The 22,363-nt window shown below is 40.4% G+C and overlaps 2 protein-coding genes across 10 annotated transcripts in view; one reads left to right on the forward strand and one right to left on the reverse strand.

Annotated features, from left to right (window-relative positions):
* slc38a6 (solute carrier family 38 member 6) overlaps positions 1-1,690 on the reverse strand; it is a 144,960-nt gene extending 143,270 nt beyond the window's left edge. For 6 of the 8 annotated variants that reach the window (XR_006312722.1, XR_006312721.1, XR_006312723.1 and 3 more), the window contains exon 1: positions 1,538-1,690. Coding sequence is in view for 3 of the 8 variants with exons in the window: in XM_043697251.1 (XP_043553186.1) it covers positions 1,538-1,600 (63 nt within the window). In the remaining 5 variants the exon portion in view is untranslated. The remainder of the gene's footprint in view (positions 1-1,537) is intronic. The other 2 variants (XM_043697247.1, XM_043697248.1) reach the window with 2 other exon arrangements.
* Positions 1,679-22,292, forward strand: trmt5 (tRNA methyltransferase 5). 2 transcript variants are annotated; one of them, XM_043697244.1, is made up of 5 exons: positions 1,679-1,760; positions 8,654-9,297; positions 9,958-10,082; positions 10,923-11,577; positions 19,518-22,292. In XM_043697244.1, the coding sequence occupies exons 1-5, from the start codon at positions 1,717-1,719 to the stop codon at positions 19,586-19,588; spliced, it is 1,539 nt and encodes a 512-aa protein (XP_043553179.1). In that variant the 5' UTR covers positions 1,679-1,716; the 3' UTR covers positions 19,589-22,292. The 2 variants fall into 2 exon arrangements, with proteins under 2 accessions (XP_043553179.1, XP_043553180.1); XM_043697245.1 differs by lacking the exon at positions 1,679-1,760 and adding an exon at positions 7,753-7,965.
* The last annotated feature ends 71 nt before the right edge of the window (positions 22,293-22,363 follow it).

A 22,363-nucleotide genomic window follows, 5' to 3' on the forward strand; every position in this document is an offset into this window, starting at 1 on the left:
ATAGAGGTCTATTAAAAGCTGAGGTTTAGGGTGAGAGGGAAAGATATGAGAGAGATCCAAGGGGCAACGTTTTCACATAGATGGTAGTAAGTGTATGGAATGAGCTACCAGAGGAAGTGGTGGAAGCTAGTACAATTGCAACATTTAACAGTATCTGGATGGGTATATGAATAGGAAGGGTTTGGAGGGCCAGGTGCTGGCAGGTGGGACTAGATTGGGTTGGGATAGCTGGTCAGCATGGATGAGTTGGACTGAAGGGTCTGTTTCCATGTTGTACATCTATGACTGTATAGTTTGAGAGTGACAAGTGTTTCACTAGAATTGAGCACAGGAAGTAATTTTTAAAAATGGCACAGAATTAGCATTGTTGCCCTTTATGCAATCTCTTGATTTGGCTGAGAAAAGGTCAGTGCTGAAGTTTTCATACACGGTGGATCAAATGCAAACTGGAGTCACCTGACACCTGTACATAATCCACAAAAATCAAGATGGGGAGAAAGATCAGACTCATTTAAGTAGAGGTGACCTTATAGAGGTTTGCAAAATTATGAGGGGCATGGATAGGATAAATAGGCAAAGTCTTTCCCCTGGGGTCAGGGAGTCCAGAACTAGAGGGCATAGGTTTAGGGTGAGAGGGGAAAGATATAAAAGAGGCCTAAGGGGCAGCTTTTTCACACAGAGGGTGGTAAGTGTATGGAATGAGCTGCTGGAGGATGTGGTGGAGGCTGGTAAAATTGCAACATTTAAGAGGCATTTGGATGGGCATATGAATAGGAAGTGTTTGGAGGGATATGGGCCAGATGCTGGCAGGTGGGACTAGACTGGGTTGGGATATCTGGTCAGCATGGACAGGTTGGACCCAAGAGTCTGTTTCCATGCTGTACATCTCCATGACTCTATAAGGTACACTAGGGAGCCTGACAACAGTGCAATACAGGAAATCATGGCTGTAGTTAGAGTAGCTTGTCAGTTTATATAATAAGTGTCAACTCGACAGTAAGTCAATATTACTACATGACCTGACATGTGATCAAGGAACGCTTCAGAACCAAAGCTATTTGCAACTCCACGCACTCAGGTTTGTTCATAGTTGCGAGAAGCCTTAAATGCTGTTAGGAGTCCAGAGACCCGTTTTAAAACACGCTAAGCATGGATGCCTTAACTAAAAACTTGCAAGTTTGTATACTAGTTTATTTCTTTACAAATTCGTGATCAACTACTTATCCAACTGTTCATACAATTATTTTACCAGTGGCCATGTAAGAACTTGCCCACAATCGTATCAGACAGAGCGTACATCTTCTCCACTTCGTTCTCTCCTCCACACACCAATTTCTCAGTTTGCTCAACGTTCAAACTCTCTCAGTTCTCTCTTATCCCCTTCATGAGCAAAGGGCCCTCCAGGTCGATAACAAACTGAGCTTCATCTCACGTTCAGCCCGGCTGAAGAAGCACGGAGGTCTGACCACCGACCTCTAGCATCACTGCAAACATATGTGGTACAATAACTCCATAATCCCGCACTAAACAGACTCACATCTTTCGGCACCAAAGCTGACTGGTCATCTTGCCCGCTCTCAGTCCATTCGTCACTCATCATTCTCTACTTGCCACCGCTCGCTCTCTCTCAATCTCTCACAGCAGCGTGAGCACGTGATCAACCAACAAAACGCCCGCACTCGTCGATGACGTAGCAACCCACTTGCGCGCTTTTTGATGACGATCCAGCCCCTAGTGATCCCGCTGGAAGCCGTTATGAGGTGAGCGCGTGAGGGGGAGGCACGTGTGGTCGGAGTGCGGTGTCTCTTAGCAACCCACGCAGAGCCTCGACCCTCCTTGAGGCCCGGGGTTTGGGGTAGGCGGGCTCCTCCAGTGTTGGCGTGAGCCTTTAGTTGGAGGAGGATGAATTCTGAGAGGGTAAGGGAGAGGGGGACTGAATGGGAGGTTCCAGACTGAGGGAGGATCTGAGCTAGAGGCCTCAGTCTGAGAAGTGGATTCAGACTGAGGGCATGAGGGAGTAGCTGCAGTCTAAAGGATGCACTTCACTGATTGAAGGTCGCTTTCGGGTTATTGCAGCGAAAACGTATAAATCGCAGGTAGTGACAACACTACCCACGCTGTTTTGGGCATACAGTGTGTGATGTTGGTAGAGGAATAGACTGCTGTTTTTCACGTACTTTCATGTTACCACTTATGATCAACTCAGGAGAGGTAATGGTCTAGTGGTATTGCTAGACTTTTAATCCCCTAAGTAATGTCCTGGGGAGCTGCTGAAAATGTGTTGCTGGAAAAGCGCAGCAGGTCAGGCAGCATCCAGGGAACAGGAGAATCGACGTTTCGGGCATAAGCTCTTCTTCAGGAAGAAGGGCTTCCTGAAGAAGGGCTTATGCCCGAAACGTCGATTCTCCTGTTCCCTGGATGCTGCCTGACCTGCTGCGCTTTTCCAGCAACACATTTTCAGCTCTGATCTCCAGCATCTGCAGACCTCACTTTCTCCTCAAAGATAATGTCCTGGGAACTTGGGTTTGAATCCTGCCATATTAGACTGGGAACTTGGAATTCATTAAAAGTCTGGAATTGAGATGCTAATTATTGGGGGAAAAAAAACATTGGTTCACTAATGCCCTTTAGCAAAGACCACGTAAGGATCTTTACCTGGTCTGACCTAAATATGACAACAGACCCCACAGCAATCTAGTAAAAACAATGACTGCAGATGCTGGAAACCAGATTCTGGATCAGTGGTGCTGGAAGAGCACAGCAATTTAGGCAGCATCCGACGAGCAGCAAAATCGACGTTTCAGGCAAAAGCCCTTCCCACAGCAATCTGGTTGACTCTTAAATTAAATATGCTGTAGATCTGTGGTGATGTAAATTTTATGATTGTTCTAGTTAGTGGATTCCAGGATACTGAGGCTCAGACTGTGAGACAGCAGCACAAAGTTATGCCTAATTTATCACTGAACTAGCAACACCACTGGAATATTATCCTATCAATGCAGTAGAATACTTTCCTGAATTTTGTAATAGACCACAAACATAGACATAACTTTATAACTGGCTGTGCTATATGACCTTGGGGTACTTGATATTGTAAATTTGGTTGCTAACTTGTTTATTTTCCAATGAATACTCAAGTAGGTAGCTTATTGACATTAAAGTCTGTTCATGTCAAATATAGCAGCCTGTAATATGTGCTAATTGTTAACAGTTAAGGTTTCAGTCCCTCTTTGTAACTTAAATGGCAGGAGGAAGTTAGTATAAAACTCTGAAATATGGAAAAGACTGAAGACTGATTTTGAAAATAACTATATCAACAGCTCAAACAAGGTGTCATATTGAAGCTGAGATTTACTGTCCAAGAGGTATCAGTGTAACTGCTGAATTAAATAAAAGCATTTCTTTGCAGTTTGAATTATGCCCACAACCCTTTCTTTCATCAAAGTCAATAACTTCTGTTGTTTGTTGAATCATTGCCAAACTTGAAAGGGTGCAGAAAAGATATACAAGGAATTTGCCAGGATTGTAGGATTTCAGCTCTAGAGGGAGGCTGAATAGGCTGGGGCTAACTTCCCCCGAATGATTGAGGTTGCAGGGTGACTGTATAGAGGTTTATAAAATCATGAGGGGCATAAATAGGATGAATAGACAAGGTCTTTTTCCCAGATTAGGGGAGCCCAAAACTAAAAGGCATAGGTTTCAGGTGGGAGGGGAAAGATATCAAAGGGACCTAAGGGGCAACATGTTCACTCGAGAGGGTGGTGCATGTATGCAATGAGATGCCAGAGGATGTGGTGGAGACTGGTATAATACATAATTTAAAAGGCAACTGGATGGGTTCATGAATAGGAAGGATTTAGAGGGATATGGGCCAAATGCTGGCAAATGGGAGTAGATTAATTTAGGATATCTGGTCACTATGGACGAGTTGGACCAAAGGGTCTGTTTTCGTGCTGTACAACTGTATGACTCTAAGTGCTGGAGCAAATCTGTGTTTTAAGTATTGAATGAATTTTTGTGTTCAAATCTCAACTAACTGCAGCTGAATTATACAGTTTATATAGTGGTCCAGAACGGAATTAGTCTTTAACATGAAAGTGTAGAATCCTAATTGATACTAAGTCAAACCCTGGTTACATTCATTAATTAGACAGATAAGATTTAATAAGATGCTGGAAATGTTCAGCACCTTGCGCACCACCTGTGGAGAGAGAAAAACAGTTAATATTTCAAAGAAATGATCTTTCATCAGAACAGTAAAAGTCAGATATAACAGCCTTTCAAATAAGTATAGAAGCTGTGAAAATGGCAGGTCTGGTTAGCGTAAATGCGGGAGAGATGAAATAACAAAATCAGGTAGCAACAGGACATGTTTAGAGTCTTTGGTGAAGTGAATTGAGATGTTCAGCAAAGTGATCCGCCAACTCCGTTTTTGACTTCCCACGCTAAGAAAAAAAAACACTGTTACCCACAAATACAGTATAAATTGCAGCAATTACTAATAAATCATTGTTATGCCTGGAAGAAATGTTTGGGCCTTGAGCAGTGGGAAGATAGGGGGTGAAAGAACAGATCTGAAACTAGTCGGGTGGTAGGGTGAAATGTGAGGAGGGTGAAATGTTATGAGAATACAGGGTGACCTGGACAGGCTAGATGAATGGACGGATGCATAGCAGATGCAGTTTAATACAGATAAATGTGTGGTTATCCACTTTGGCAAGAACAGGAACGCAGATTACTATCTAAATGGAATCAAGTAAGGTAAAGGGGAAGTACAATGAGATCCAGGTGTTCTTGTACATCAATCAATGAAAGCAAGCATGCAGGTACAGCAGGCAGTGTAGAAAGCTAATGGCATGCTGGCCTTCATAACAAGAAGAATTGAGTATAGGAGCAAAGAAGTCCTTCTGTTGCTCTACAGGGCCCTGCTGAGACTGCACCTGGAGTATTATGTGCAGGTTTGGTTTCCAAATTTGAGGAAGGACGTTCTGGCAGTTGAGGGAGTGCAGCGTAGGTTCATGAGGTCAATTCCTGGAGTGGCGGGACTATCATATGTTGAAAGATTGGAGCGACTGGGCTTGCATACACTTGACTTTAGAAGGATAAGAGGGGATCTGATTGAGATGTATAAGATTAGATTAGATTCCCTACAGTGTGGAAACAGGTCCTTCGGCCCAACAAGTCCACACCGACCCTCCGAAGAGAAACCCACCCAGACCCATTCCCCTAAATTCATCCCTGACTAATGCACCCAACACTACTGGCAATTTAGCGTGGCCAATTCACCTAACCTGCACATCTTTGGACTGTGGGAGGAAACCGGAACACCTGGAGGAAACACACGCAGACATGGGGAGAATGTGCAAACTCCACACAGACAGTTGCCCGAGGTGGGAATTGTACCCGGGTCCCTGGCGCTGTGAGGCAGCAGTGCTAACCACTCAGCCATCGTGCCACCCTGTTTTTTTTTTCTTTCTTTTTTTTCCCTTTTTTCTTTTTTTAAAGATTAGATTCCCTACGGTGTAGAAACAGACCGTTTGGCCAACCAGTTCACACTGACCCTCTGAAGAGTAATCCACCCAGACCCATTCCCCTCTGACTAATTCACCATTATGGACAATTTAGCATGGCCAATCCACCTAACATGCACATCTTTGTACTACATGATTAGATACAAACAGATTATTAAAGGATTGGACACTATGGAGGCAGGAAGCATGTTTCCATTGGTGGGTGAGTCCAGAACCAAAGGACAGAGTTTAAAAATAAAGGGTAGGCCATTTAGAACAGAGTTGAGGAGAAATTTCTTCACCCAGAGAGTGGTGGATATATGGAATGCTCTGCCCCGGAAGGCAATGGAGGCCAAGTCTCTGGATACTTCCAAGAAAGAGATGGATAGAGCTCTTAAAGATAGTGGAATGAAGGGTCATGGGGATAAGGCAGGAACAGGATACTGATTGGGGATGATCAGCCATGATCATAATGAATGGTGGTGCTGGCTCGAAGGGCCGAATGGCCTACTCCTGAACCTATTGTCTATTGCACTTCCAGGGGAAAGTGCTCGGAGGTGCTGGGGTTAATGGACGAGTGGCCTAATTGGCTTGGACTGAACTGTCTCTTCAGAAGGGTGAAAGGGGACGAAATGTAGCAGCATCATGCTGGAATTGGCTGAAATGTGAGAAGATGATCCATCGAGCATGGGGCTGAGGGGTGCAGGATGGGGACAAGGAGTATTCGATGAAGATTCTGGCTGCAAGGGAAGGATTAGGGCGTAAGTGTGAGAAGTTGAATCAAAATGTTTGGGAGTCCTCTTGAGATAAATTGGAGGGGAATCTTCAGGTGGGGAGAAAGAAGACATAATGGAAGCACTGGTATGGAAGGTAAACATTAATATAGAAACTAGTAGGAGTAGGTCATTCAGCTCTTTGAAATTCTGCTCTGCCATTCAGTATGAACATGACTGATCCTGTCTAAATGCCATTTGCCGATTTTCCTCCCATATCCCTTCATGCCTTAACATCTAAAAATACATTTACAGAGGAACTTCGATTATCCGGCTTTCGCTTAGCTGAATATCGGATTATCCGGCAAGATCGCAAGTTCCCAGATTGACTAAACTATGTTATCCCAGCAAACGATTATCCGGAAATGGATTAACTGAACAAAATACTGCCTGCCCGTATCCTTCAGATAATCGAGGTTCCTCTGCATTTCTAACTTGAATAAATTCAGTGACTCAGCCTCCACAACCTTCTGTGGGACAGAATTTCACAGTTTGACCACCTTTTGGGTGAAGAAAGTTTTCTTAGTCTTTGTCTTAAATAGTTTACTTGTATCCTGTGTCCCATGGTTCTAGCCACCCCAACCAAGGAAAATATCCTATATCTAGTTTGTCCAGCCTTTTCAACATTTTAGATATTGCAATCAGGTCCCTTCTCATTCTTCTAAAACCGAATGATTAGAGACTTGGTCAAGCCAATCTCTCCTCGTAGGACAGTCCTGCCATTCCCATTATCGGCCTAGCCAACGTCTACTCAACCCCCTCTATGTTAAGTGTATCCTTCCTTAAATGGGAAGACCAAAATTTCTAGGATTAGTAAGATTATTAGAGCATATATAATGGAAACATAGAGACTGAAAGTATGGAATAGATTGGTATTGATCTATAAAAATAACTTGCAAAGTTGTTACCTTGTCCATTATACTTTTTGTACTTCATTTGTTATTCCTTGCCGGCCATTTAAGTAACCAAGGGGCCGGTATTCAACCTTCCCATAGTTTTCAACTACTAGAATCCTATAAGATACTGTGTGAAGTGAATACCGTACTCCAAACCTACCTTACAGGACACTATCAGCTAAATGTTTATTGGTGTATAAGCAAACCATCAAGATGGCTGTAGAAATAAGTAGGCTTGTAGTGGATATTCATTAACAACCTGTCCCCAGAAATGGAGATAGAAAGTTGCAATGATAAGAGTCTGAAATGAACTATGTGTAGATAAGAGTGGTGTGAGGATGTTGCTTCTTTAACAAGGAAAGGTTGTCCTTGGGTTTCTTTTCAGAGGGGTTGTGAATGCATAGATTCCGAGATGTCTGGTTTGGATGAGTTTTAGGGCCAATTTGATTCTAGCTAACAAATACTGTCTCAGGCAAAAGGCTTTCAAGTTTTAAAAAAGCTCTTGTAAGATGAAAGGGGAATGGCCAGTTCTCCCAGCTCAGCTGTTCTCTGGTTTGGTTTTGGTTTGGTTTTAGCAAGCAGTCAGTTTGAGCTGGGGTATCCAAAGAAACAGCTACAGTAGAAGCAGGTTCAATGCTAAATCTCTCTGCTGCCTCTCTCTCTCTCTCTCAGCCTCCTCTCAGAACTTGCCTGATTTTTACCTTTTTGCCAAGGGGGTGTGTAAGGGGACTGTTGCAAGCATTTGGAACAGCATCAATAAGTTATGGTAGTCTATTGGATTTTCAGGTACGTTAAGTTATTCTATATTCTGTTCTCTTTTGTTTGTATTTCATTTTGTACTCGAAGTAAATTCTATCTTCTTTAAAATCAAGGAGGTTAGATCAGCTGCATCACTTCTGGAATATCCACTTACACCTGCTTAAAACAACTAGAAAAGTTAGGGCTACTTTCTTGAAACGTTTTGAGGAGGTCTGGCATGGAACATAACAGTGGGAAAGAAATTGGAAACAAAGTTGATGAAAATTTCCAGTTTGAAGCTAGGACAGGTGGTGACACTAATATATTCCAACAATTTACTAGAAAAGCAGGCAAAGGAGCAGCTCCGAATGGAACTGAAACAGGAAATGTTTTCACATATCCTACAATTAGGTGAAAATACAGTGAACCACATGCGTTCTCAAAGCAACACCACTTGGAACATCTCCAGATATCAGCAGAAACTCAAAATCCTAAATACATTCTTACAGACTTTCCATCTTTTGGGGTAATCATTAGACTTTATTATGGAAAATGTCATTCTTATCAATATCTCTCAGAGTCTGGCAATACGAAGTTTTAAATGTCAATTAAGTCTAATTGTTCACTTAGTGACAAATGATTGATAGGTTTCTTATTGAAATCAGTATTAAGGCAGCTCATAGCTAAGTCATTACTGTATTGGTAACTGATTGGTGTTGACTCTTTTCCATCTTAGGTTTTTTCTTTTCTTTACCAAGACTTGGACAAATACAGTATTACGTGTGTTAGTTAAAAAATTGGCAACTAGGCAACAACTTCAATTGACTCCATTACTGCCTCCATATCTTTCCAGCCTGTGCATTTCCAAAGCTGGTGTTACTGAATTGAACACGATGTCAGCATATAACCCTGAAGAGGATGTCAATCTTTACACTCCTCCCACAACAGTACGTGGAATTACTGAGCTGAACAGAGATTTATTTAGAAAGAATGTAGCTCTTCCAGCTCTGAAGGTGAAAAAGGACGTAGTGAACAAAGTCACAAAATCCTTGAAAAATTCCACGCTCAAAAGACCTGGGCTAAAGCGAGTTGTTGAAGACTCTAAAGATGAAATGTATAGGTTTATTTTGTTGGACCCATGTAGAATATCATGCATGGAATCTTTTGAGATTTCTGAGAAGGCTGTTCTAAAAGAGTATAATGTTGATCTTCAGATTCACATGTATCATTTAGAAATGACTTATGAACATTTCAAACCTGAAGAGATTCTGAAGGCAGTTTTGCCTGAAGGGCAGGATGTAACCTCTGGATTTAGTAGAGTCGGCCATATTGTTCACATGAACCTTCGTGATCATCAGCTTCCATACAAGTATTTGATTGGTAAGATTTGAATTTTGTTGCTTCTAGATTTAGTTTAAAGTTTATTTCAGGGGAATATGTTCTTTCTTAGTATATCTGATGATATTAGATTAATAATAACTAATTAATTGTCAGATGTTTTGAAATTACACATAATAGTTTGGAGAAGCTGTGCATGTTCCCTTTAGAGAACATAGATTGAGAAGAGATTTGATAGAGGTACTTAAAGCCATAAGAAGTCTATACTAAATAGATCCTGTCCCTATTGCTAGAAGTTATGAGAATCATGAGACTCAGATTTAAAGTAAATGGCAAAAGAATGAATTATGACATGAGGAGGAACGTTTTTATGTAGTCAGTGATCATTATCTGGAATGCTCTGCCTGAATATATAGTGAAGGGACACTTAATTGTGGAAGTCAAAGTGAATTTGACAGTGCCTGAAGGAAAAGAATTATGGAGACATGGAAAGGATAGGAGTGTTGGCCTAGCTAAACTACTATTGCAGAGAGCTTGCACAGGTCCAGTGGGCCGAATGGATTTCTTCAGTCAAGTTAATAATAATTTGTTGCAAGTGTTTATATGTAATTTAAAATCTTGATCATTACAATTTTATTTAATTGTAAGTCTTTGAGTAATTGTCTGGCAGCTCAGAATATAATCACTAATCTTGTTTCTTAGGCCAAGTTATAATGGATAAGAATCCTGGAGTAACTTCAGTGGTTAATAAAACCAATATTATTGACAACACTTACCGTAATTTTCAGATGGAAGTACTAGCTGGGGAAGACAATATGATAGCAAAGGTAAAATTTTCAGATTTCACTACATTTTTTCAAGTTCTGCAGTTATGTTTCCTTGAAATGGTTCTATCTCTATTAATAACATGCACTGAATAAGCTTTGAACTTTCCAAATAACTATCCATTACTAAAATATTTTTAATTTAACATTATTTTTAGTAAACACTTAAGTTTTGGAGGAGGAACGACTGTCACTCCTGAGAGAGGCTTGGTTTTTGAGAAATGTAAAATGACATGTTTTGTGCACATAATATAGACTGACAACTAACAAGTGAAAGTATCACCAGTCCAAATAGAAACACAACAGATCTGGTGATAATCAGCCCTCTTCTGCCATTGGTAATTAAACAGCAATGAAATCCAAGAGTTAGCTTTATTTAGAAGAAGGAAGGCAAAAAGCTTGCTTCTTCAGGATCTAAATCAATTATTTAAGAAATAAAATTATTAATTGGTGGGAGGGTGTTAATGAGAGAAGGTGCATATAATTGGTTGTCTTGTCGAATAAGAATATTACCAGTGCTTAAAGTTATAGAACTGCCCTGGAAAAATGCATATGTGCTCATCTACGTTGCTGAGTTTATAGAGAGAGTACTTGTATAACCACATTGATGAATCTGTGGGAATACTCTGTACCATGTTAATTTTAAAAGCGGATGATTTGTCAGATTTTTAGAAAAAGAATATGTAAATTAATTTACAAACCATGCTGATCAATTGAACTCTATGGAGAATGGTAAAACAAAATGTCTTTGCAATTCAATTTCAATTATATAAGTTTAACAATGTCCTTGATTTATCTATTATTTGCTCTTAAATAACTTTTAATTAATTTGTGTTTTGATAGGTCAAAGAGAACAATATAACATATGAATTTGATTTTTCTAAAGTCTATTGGAATCCACGGCTCAGTACAGAACATAGTCGAATAGTTGGTCTCCTGAACTCTGGAGATCTAGTGTATGACATGTTTGCTGGTGTTGGGCCTTTTGCTATTCCAGCAGCAAAGAAAAACTGCAGAGTCATGGCAAATGATCTGAACCCAGAATCATATAAGTGGCTAGTCCACAACTGTAAGCTGAACAAAGTCGACAATAAAGTACAGTCATTCAATATGGATGGCAGGGACTTTTTATTAGGTCCTGTTAAAAAGGATTTTATAAAACAAATTGAAATACTTTCATCAAAGGAGAACAAAACCTCTATTCACATAATTATGAATCTACCTGGTTTGGCTATTGAGTTCTTGGATGTCTTCAGACAACTCTTTGAGAAGCAAAACTTAGTTGACGCTTTACCCACAGTCCACTGCTATAGTTTTTCTAAGTCTAATGAACCTGCCAAAGATATTCAGAGAAGAGCCGAGGATTTCCTAGGAACATCCTTAGAGGGACGGTGCTCTATCCATTTGGTTCGGAATGTGGCTCCAAACAAGGAAATGATGTGTATAAGTTTTAAAGTTCCTGCTGAGGTGCTATGCAAAAATTACTTGGCAGAAAGAGGTCAGTATTTTAGTCGCAATACCTGCACTCAAAATGACATATCTACAGGTTTTGGCATTAGTATGATTATGTTTATTCCTGCAAAAAAGGCTGTGATTGAAAAATATTGAATTGGGTCATTTATAACAGGAAGAGAAAAGCACTCTATGAAACAGTTACTATGAGAAAGTATTGTTATAAGTTCAGAATTTAAAGATATATTCGTGTAGAGTAGTATCAGCTACATCTTTGTGACCCTAGCAACTAATGTTGGATGTTCTCTAACTGCCCAAAATTGATATGCTGTTGCATTGTTCTGGAACATTGGGGGAAAAAAAGTCAAAACAACAGCAGTTTTAAAAGGGAGAAGAACAGACAAAGGAAGCACATAGTGAGGTCAGTGCAGGAGAGAGAGAGAGAAAGAAATTGACACTGCCTTTGCTGTTTGAATTCATGTATCGCTAGACATTGAAGTGCATCTGGGAAAATTAACAAACAGTGCAATTCACAACTGATCTTGGAGGAACTGTTGCGCGAAGTTCACAGTACAGAATCAGATAAGTTAATTGTTTTAAGTGTGGCCTACAGAAAGTCTGCAGTAGTGAGGAGAGTGGGTTCTTTCTTGATTATATTTGATTAGATTACTTACAGCGTGGAAACAGACCCTTCGGCCCAAAAGGTCCACACCGACCCGCCACCCAACCAGACCCATTCCCCTACATTAACCCCTTCACCTAACACTATGGGCAATTTAGCATGGCCAATTCACTTAACCTGCACATTTTTGGACTGTGGGAAGAAACCAGAGCACCTGGAGGAAACCCACGCAGACACGGAGAGAATGTGCGAATACCACATAGTCAGTCGCCTGAGACGGGAGTTGAACCCAGGTCTCTGGCGCTGTGAGGCAGCATTGCTAATCACTGTGCTACTGTGCCGCACATGGATATGTCTCTTGATTAAACTTAAAATATAAACCATAACTATTAATTTAACCCGGGGCAGTGTTTGTAGAGGAATAAGATGGTGTTAGTTTCTGGGTCTGTAGATTGTGAAGGAGCATAAATAGCCTTTGATAGAGTGATATGTACTTCTTGTCAGATGTGGGAGTTTAAAGAGAGTTTAAGGGTTACTGTGGATTATATCTGCCATAAATGCTGTTGGTTGCAAATCTCATCAGATCGAATGGATCGGTTGGAGAGACAGTTAGAAGCAATGAGGAATTTGCAACAGCAACACTGTGTGATGAATGGCAGTTATAGGAAGAGGGAAAGTCTCAGATACAATCTGTCACATAGATGGGTTAACTCCAGGAAAGGTAAGAGAGGTAGGCAGGTAGTGCAGGAGTCTTTTGTGGCTATACCCATTTCAAACAAGTATGCTGTTTTGGAAAATGTAGGGGGTGATGGATTCTCAGGGGAACGTAGCACAAACAGCCAAGTTTCTGGTATTGAGACTGGCTCTAATGCAATGAGGGGTACGTCGGGTTCAAAGAGATCAATTGTGTTAGGGGATTCTCTAGTCCGAGATACAGACAAGACGTTTCTGTGGCCAGCAGCGAAAAATCAGAATGGTGTTTTGCTTCCCTGGTGGCAGAATCAAGGATGTCTCGGGGAGAGTGCAGAATGTTCTGCAGGGGGAGAGCGGCCAGCAGGAGGTCATTGTCCACATTGGAACCAATGACATAGGAAGGGAAAAGGTTGAGATTCTGAAGGGAGATTACAGTGAGTTAGGTAGGAATTTAAAAAGGAGGTCCTCGAGGGTAGTAATATCTGGATTACTCCCAGGGCTACGAACTAGTGAGGGCAGGAATAGGAGGATAGAGCAGATGAATGCTTGGCTGAGGAGCTGGTGTATGGGAGAAGGATTAACATTTTTGGATCATTGGAATCTCTTTTGGGGTAGAAGTGACCTGAATAAGAAGGACGGATTGTACCTAAATTGGAAGGGGACTAATATACTGGCACGGAACGTTGCGAGAACTGCTTGGGAGGATTTAAACTAGTAAGGTGGGAGGGGGTGGGATCCAGGGAGATAATGAGGAAAGAGATCAATCTGAGACTGATACAGTTGAGAACAGAAGCGAGTCAAACATTCAGGGCAGGTAGGGACAAGGTAGGACTAACAAATTAAACTGCATTTATTTCAATGCAAGGGGCCTAACAGGGAAGGCAGATGAACTCAGGACATGGTAAGGAACATGGGACTGGGATATCATAGCAATTACAGAAACATGGCTCAGGGATGGGCAGGACTGGCAGCTGAATGTTCCAGGATACAAATACTACAGGAAGGATAGAAAGGGAGGCATGAGAGGAGGGGGAGTGGCATTTTTGATAAGGGATAGCATTACAGCTGTACTAGGGAGGGTATTCCCAGAAATACATCCAGGGAAGTTATTTAGGTGGAGCTGAGAAGTAAGAAAGGGTTGATCACCTTATTGGGATTGTATTATAGACCCCCTAAGTCAGAGGGAAATTGAGAAACAAACTTGTAAGGAGATTTCAGCTATCTGTAAGAATAATAGGGTGGTTATGGTAGAGGATTTTAACTTTCCAAACGTCGACTGGGACTGCCATAGTGTTAAAGGTTTAGATGGAGAGGAATTTGTTAAGTGTGTACAAGAAACTTTTGTGATTCAGTTTGTGGATGTACCTACTATAGAAAGTGCAAAACCTGACCTACTCTTGGGAAATAAGGCAGGGCAGTGTGACTGAGGTGTCAGTGGGGGAGCACTTTGGGGCCAGCGACCATAATCCTATTAGATTTAAAATAGTTACGGAAAAGGATAGACCAGATCTAAAAGTTGAAGTTCTAAATTGGAGAAAGGCCAATTTTGACGGTATTAGGCAAGAACTTTCGAAAGCTGATTGGAGACAGATGTTCGCAGGTAAAGGGACGGCAGGAAAATGAGAAGCCTTCAGAAATGAGATAACAAGAACCCAGAGAAAGTATATTCCTGTTAGGGTGTAAGGAAAGGCTAGTAGGTATAGGGAATGCTGGATGACTAAAGAAATTGAGGATTTGGCTAAGAAAAAGAAGGAAGCATGTGTAAGGTATAGATCGAGTGAATCCTTAGAGTATAAAGGCAGTAGGAGTATACTTAAGAGGGAAATCAGGAGCGCAAAATGGGGACAAGAGTTAGCTTTGGCAAATAGAATTAAGGAGAATCCAAAGGGTTTTTACAAATACATTAAGGACAAAAGGGTAATTAGGGAGAGAATATGGACCCTCAAAAATCAGCAAGGTGGCCTTTGTGTGGAGCTGCAGAAAATGAGGGAGATACTAAACGAGTATTTTGTGTCAGTATTTACTGTGGAAAAGGATATGAAAGATATACACTGTAGATATAGATGGTGACACCTTGCAAAATGTCCATATTACAGAGGAGGAAGTGCTGGAATTCTTGAATCACGTAAAGTTGGATAAATCCCCAGGACTTGATCCGGTGTACCCTAGAACTCTGTGGGAAGCTAGAGAAGTGATTGCTGGGCCTCTTACTGAGATATTTGTATCATTGATAGTCACAGGTGAGGTGCTGAAAGATTGGAGGTTGGCTAACGTGGTGCCACTGTTTAAGAAGGGTGGTAAGGACAAGCGAGGAACTACAGACCAGTGAGTCTGACGTCAATTGTGGGCAAATTGTTGGAGGGAATCCTGAGGGACAGGATGTACATGTATTTGGAAAGGCAAGGACTGATTAGGGATAGTCAATATAGCTTTGTGCGTGGGAAGTCATGTCTCACAAACTTGATTGAGTTTTTTGAGGAAGTAACAAAGAGAATTGATCAGGGCAGAGCGGTAGATGTGATCTACGTGGACTTCAGTTAGGTGTTCGACAAGGTTCCCCATGGGAGACTGATTAGCAAGGTTAGATCTCACGGAATACAGGGAGAACTAGCCATTTGGATATAGAACTGGCTCAAAGGTATAAGACAGAGGGTGGTGGTGGGGGGTTGTTTTTCAGACTGGAGGCCTGTGACCAGTGGAGTGCCACAAGGATTGGTGCTGGGTTCCTCTACTTTTTTGTCACTTAAATAAATGATTTGAATGCGCGCATAAGAGATACACTTAGTAAGTTTGCAGATGACACCAAAATTGGAGGTGCATGGACAGCGAAGAGGGTTACCTCAAATTACAACAGGATCTTGACCAGATGGGCCAATGGGCAGAGAAGTGGCAGATGGAGTTTAATTCGGATAAATGCGAGGTGCTGCATTTTGGGAAAGCAAATCTTAGCAGGACTTATACACTTAATGGTAAGGTCCGAAGGAGTGTTGCTGAACGAAGAGACCTTGGAGTGCAGGTTCATAGCTCCTTGAAAGTGGAGTCGCAGGTAGATAGGCTGGTGAAGGTGGCGCTTGGTATGCTTTCCTTTATTGGTCAGAATATTGAGTACAGGAGTTGGGAAGTCATGTTGCGGCTGTGCAGGACATTGGTTCGGGCACTTTTGGAATATTTTGGCAGTTTTGGTCTCCTTCCTATCGGAAAGATGTTGTGAAACGTGAAAGGGTTCAGAAAAGATTTACCATTATGTTGCCAAGGTTGGAGGATTTGAGATATGGGGAGATGCTGAACAGGCTGAGGCTGTTTTTCCTGGAGAATCGGAGGCTGAGGGGCGACCTTATAGTGGTTTACAAAATTATGAGGGGCATGGATAGGATAAATAGACAAAGTCTTTTCCCTGGGGTCAGGGAGTCCAGAACTAGAGGGCATAGGTTTAGGGTGAGAGGGGAAAGATATAAAAGAGACCTATGGGGCAATGTTTTCACGCAGAGGGTGGTACGTGTATGGAATGAGCTGCCAGAGGATGTGGTGGAGGCTGGTACAATTGCAACATTTAAGAGGCATTTGGATGGGTATATGAATAGGAAGGGTTTGGAGGGATATGAGCCGGGTGCTGGCAGGTGGGACGAGATTGGGTTGGGATATCTGGTTGTCATGGACGGGTTGGACTGGAGGGTCTGTTTCCATGCTGTACATCTCTATGACTCTATGTTGTATGTGATAGCCTCTGTAATGTAAGGAGCTTAACACAAGAATCTCTAAATCATTTCATTGGGTCCACTTGACTTAACTGACATTATCGAGCTTCCTGAAGAAGGGCTTATGCCCGAAACATCGATTCTCCTGTTCCCTGGATGCTGTCTGACCTGCTGCGCTTTTCCAGCAACACATTTTCAGCTCTGATCTCCAGCATCTGCAGACCTCAATTTCTCCTTAACTGACATTATTACTAACTACTCATCTACCAGTTAAATCTGAATCTGGTCAACGCTTTTCCTTGTAGCATTCTGGTTGAAGATTTTGATGATAAACTATATCTTGTCTCCTTTTATTTCCCTCTGTTTACAAACAGAAAGTAACAGAGAAACATTTAGCACTTTCAAGAATTTCAATTTTGTCTCCTCAGTACTTGCATTGATTAATTTTTTGAAATGTTCAGCAGTTCTAACCTGTTTTTATAATCAAACATGCCAATAAGTATTCACTAATAATGAGACAAGATTTTTTTTAACCACATTAGTACATTTAAAGTTATATTGATAAATTAACTCAAAGTCAAAAATTAAAAAAATTGAATCATAACCAGTTTTGAAAATTGAAATCTTGCTTTTGGAAAATATCCCCTTTTGGTTGAATCAAGTCACTATTTACCACCATCTGGCCCCAAAACTTAAACTGTAAATGATCTGTTCTCCATACTTTCTGCTCTGTCACGAGTCAACCTTGTATATAGAATTATAGTAAAGGGATAAAAGGTTACAGGGAGAAAGCAGGAGAATGGGTTGAGAAACATAGCCATGTTTAAATGATGGAGCAGACTCAAAGGACAGAATGGCTTAATTCTGCTTCTATATCTTATGATCTTGTAACATCATACAGTACAGAAGGGGCCATTGTATCTGCACCAACTAAACTATTCTAAATCTCCAATATTCCCACTTTCCAGTGCTTAGCCCATAGCCTTGAATGTTGTGGCATTTCATGTGCTTATCCAAGTATTTTTTAAAGATTGTAGATCAATTAAGTTGAATAGCTGCATTCTATCCATCCTATTACATGTCCTTCATAATCTAATACACCTCAGTCAAGTTCCCCTTTCAGCCTTTTGTACTGTAGAAAACACAACCTGAACTTATCCAGTTTCTCTTCAGAACGAATATTCTCCATTCCAGGCAACATTTCCCCCCCACCACCATCACCACTATCACCATCACCTTGTTATAGTGTGGTGTTCAGAACTGAGCACACAACTCCAGCTGTGGCCTTACCAAAGTTTTGTAAAGCTCCAACGTAACCACCCTGCTCGTGTAATCTATGTCACTACTTATAAAGACAAGTGTCCCATATACCTTCTTAATTAGCCTATTAACATGTGCTGCTGCCTTTAGGGATCTGTGGGCAATCACCCCAAGATCCTTCTATTCCTCTGAGCTTCCAATGTCCTGCCATTCACTGACTCCCTTGTTTGTTAGTTCTTTCAAAGTAAATCACCTCACACGTTTCAGAGTTAAATTCCATCAGCCCTTCTGAACAAATCTGTCTATGTCCTCCTGAATCTCAGAATGTTTGCATCATTTCTTGAACTTCATTCTCCTGGTCATGATTTGCTTCTATAAACAACCAGTGATTTGTTATAATGGGTAATGAAGCTCTCTCAAGGGTTCACTTTTTTCTTCATGCTCACTAGGATAGTTTTTCCGTTGTGCAAATTGAATTTTATCATGTTACTAAGTAACCAATGGGGAATTCTGCCTTCAACACCACCATAAGAATTGTAAAAATGTATACTTTTAAAAAAATGTAACTAAGACATTTTTTCTCACTGTCAACCACCTAGCCAATGTCATCTGCAAACTTGTTTATCATCTACATCATTTATATGCATCACAAACAATAAGGGAGTTAGCATCGATCCCTGTGGTATGCCTTTAGTCACACAAACAGCTTCTAACACCCCCCCTGTTTCCTACCATTTAGCCAATTTTTGATCCAATTTGCCAAGTTACCCAGATTTCATGTGCCATTACCTTCCTTATTAGTCTCCCAGTTAAGACCTGGTCAAAGGCCTCACTGAAATCCATAAAAACTACATAAACTGCACTACCTTCATCTTCATACCTGATCACCAACTCGAAAAATTCCATCAAATTGTTAGGCATGACATTCATCTGACAAAGCTGACAAAGTGGGCAGCACAGTGGTTAACACTGCTGCCTCACAGCGCCAAAGACCTGGGTTCAATACCCGCCTCAGGTGACTGTCTGTGTGGAGTTTGCACATTCTCCCAGTGTCTGCGTGGGTTTCCTCCCACAGTCCAAAAAAAAAGTGCACGTGAACTGGCCATGCTAAATTGCCCGTAGTGTTAGGTGAAGGGGTAAATGTAGGGGAATGGGTCTGGGTGGGTTGCGCTTCATTGGGTCGGTGTGGACTTGTTGGGCCGGTGTGGACTTGTTGGGCCGAAGGGCCTGTTTCCACACTGTAAGTAATCTAATCCCTGATCAAACCATGCCTCTCCAAATGGAGATTAATTTTCTCCTTCCAATATCTTATTCATGCTTCAAACTAACTATTAGAAACTAGGTGAACATTGCAGTCCCTTTGATGACCTGATCTATGTTACCATTTAGAGAAACAGGTAAATGCCAGGAAACCAAGTGTCTATTTACCATTTGCATATTCATTGAATGTCATTTAAATTGTGGACTGCTCAGTTTAGTGTGTCTGCTTTAAGGACAGCATTGCATGTCAACAGGAATTGACTGAACTAATAAAATACATATTAACGGTATTAATTTGTAAGTCAGAAAAATAGCAGAACATGGAAACACAGTAGATGTTAGTGATCAAAGCATCAAATGTTTAAAAAAGAATCATTTTTTTCCTGCAAGTTTGGGAGTTTGGCTCCAGTTCATGAGTTCTGTTACTAATATACAATCTCGCTTTCATCTTTCCAGACAATACTGAAGAACCAGCTCCAAAACGTCTACGGCCAGATGAGGTTACTGCCTCAGAAGGACCACAGTGACTTGTGATAAATGAGCAACATCATTTTTAGCAGTTAAGAAACCGAATACAGTGCAATTTAATTACCAGTCAGTAAAAGGAATCTCAGAATGTTTGCATCATTTCCTGGACTCCATACTCCTGGTCATGATTTGCTTCTATAAACAGCCAGTGATTTGTTATAATGGGTAATGAAGCCCTCTCAAGGGTTCACTTTTTTCATGCTCACTAGGATAGTTTTTCCATTGAGCATATTGAATTCTATCATGTTAATAAGTAACCAAAGGGAAATTCTGCCTTCAACACCACCATCAGAACTGCAAAAATATATATTTTAAAAATGTATTGTACATTAATCATTATTATTTTTTGGAATTGAAATAGTTCGAATTATGTTTTGCACAGCAGAGAACATTTCAGTCGGTTTGAGAATAGATGGCTTCAATCCAACTGCAGTAAAATCATTTGTATTTGTCATGAACATATTTTTTTCAGCTCTATGTCTCATGAATAGGCATTCATTTTACGAGAGAAATGAAGCAATTGTTATTTTGTTGAAACACTGTACAAATTAAGTGTATTTTAATTTTGTTAATTTTAACTCATTTAAGTAAAATGTTCTGAGATTGTTCAGAATGGAATGCTAGTTCCTTCTGCACTTTTATACATTTGATTCATTATCATTACACAGTGGTAAATCTACTCAGGTGTAATAATGACGTTGATACGGTCTTTTCTTTTATATATCAAAGATAATGAAAGCCAGTCAGATAATTGTTTAGTATCATCAGAGGTAATGAAATAGGATGAGAGTAAAGTACTTTGAAGTTGTACAATGCAGTCACAAATCTATTTTGTTGGGTTCTTTAAATTAACGTATCCCTACATTTCCTGTTATGAAATAATTCATATTTTTAATAAAAATCTGAATGAATCTAAGTAGACAAGAGCCTTGTGAATAGGCTGTAGCTAATTAGACAGGTTTGGTTTATTTTTTAATACAGAATTATTTGCTAATTAATGTAAACAATATTGATAAGGAATGGAATATATTTTTGCTTGAAAAGCAAAATAATGTTGATGCCAGAAAGCTGAAATAAAAACAAGAGTCTGCTGGGAATACTCAGCAATCTGGCAACATTTGTATGTAGAGAAAAAGAGTTAACACTTCAGGTCTGTGACCTGTTCTCATATATTTCTGTTCTTGGGTCAATATCAGGCATCATAATGAGAAATGCCTTGATTAGCTCCACAAGTATTTTCTTCTTTATTGCCTGAAAACTGCTCAGGAAACTCTCTCCAAAACGCCAATACAGGCAGTGTGTGACATTTATTATACATATCAAACACTTTTGTGAGTGTCATTCTTGACTCCTGTCTCTTTTTAAATGTCATTGCAAGCAACTGTTATATTATGAATGATACATTTAATAGAGGTTTTAGGGATGTCTCACTTAAAGTTCATATTTCTGTGCTACACTTGAAAGAGAAATAATTTTTAAAGGATCCTTTCAGGACCCAAGCCAGGATATATGCAGACACTTATTAATAACCCTATCCTGTTTTTTACTCGATAATTCTTAGTTGACCCTTCTGTAAATCAAACTGCAGCAGACAGAAGATGATTTACCCTTAAAACAATGCGCACACTTCAAATGTCATACAGGTGTGCATCCTCTGGTTTAGATTGCATAGCACAGTGGCGTGGAGAAAGGTCAGGAGTGTGGCAGCATTCACATTATGGTTATCAACCCTGTTGATAATGTGGGGACCTTCTCGAATTATTGATCCGTTACGACCCTAGAAAAAAACACTTTGTATTTGTGGTTTCAACTTCAGTTGTTTCCAAGTGACAGCTTTCTGAAAAATATTGTGTGAAAGGGCAAAATATTCAAGTTGTCTGCCAGTAAAGCTAAAAGGGCTGCTCTGGACTTTGTTTTTATTATTTTTACTGAGCAGTTAAAAGTAATTAAATACCAGTAGTTTATGCTATGTGTTGTGAGGCATTCAGCATTCTTAGATTGACATTAATTGCTGTAGCAGTTGTCACTTTTGCACATTACAGAAAAATATTCAATATTTTTCAAAATACAGCTTTCTAACTTCACTGAATCCTGGTTCAGATAGTGATTTTTATTCCTTCATGATTTTAAATTTAAATTTCAGCTTTGAAATACGTTCTTTTTGGTTTTTTGAAGGTTTTGTACGTGAATAGAATTCTTGGTAATCAGCTCCCTAAGAAGCTTCATTCTGTACATCTGTTACTTCATTCCGTGACCATCAAACCTTTCCCTTTGATTAAACTCTGGTCTATTGGTTGGGTGCATTTTAGCCCTTACTTCGATTGCCCATTCTCCTATCATACCTGCTTATCACTTTCTTCACTGAGCACAGAATCTTTTTTTTCTCAAATTTAGCTTCCTGCTTTCTGGACTTTTCTGGACATCAAGATTATACTTTTGCACGGGACTACACTGGGAGTACACCATAAGTTTCAGTCGCTATGCATCTGACCTGCTGTTTAAATTTAGAAGTAATTTGGGTCTATTCGCAGACCATTCCAAACTACTGTTGTTCCCTACTGACTCTATGACCGGTCTACTGGTTTTTCAGCTTCAGCTACGGTATGATTCCTGACTCGAGTCGTAAAGGGCGAAAGGACATTACATAGAGTTATAGAGATGTTCAGCATGGAAACAGACCCTTTGGTCTAATTTGTCCATGCCAACCAGATATCCTAATCTAATCTAGTTCCATTTGCTACCACTTGGCCCATATCTCTCTCAACCCTTCCTAT

This window comes from Chiloscyllium plagiosum, chromosome 10 (genome assembly GCF_004010195.1).
Source record: "Chiloscyllium plagiosum isolate BGI_BamShark_2017 chromosome 10, ASM401019v2, whole genome shotgun sequence".
NCBI lineage: Eukaryota > Metazoa > Chordata > Chondrichthyes > Orectolobiformes > Hemiscylliidae > Chiloscyllium > Chiloscyllium plagiosum.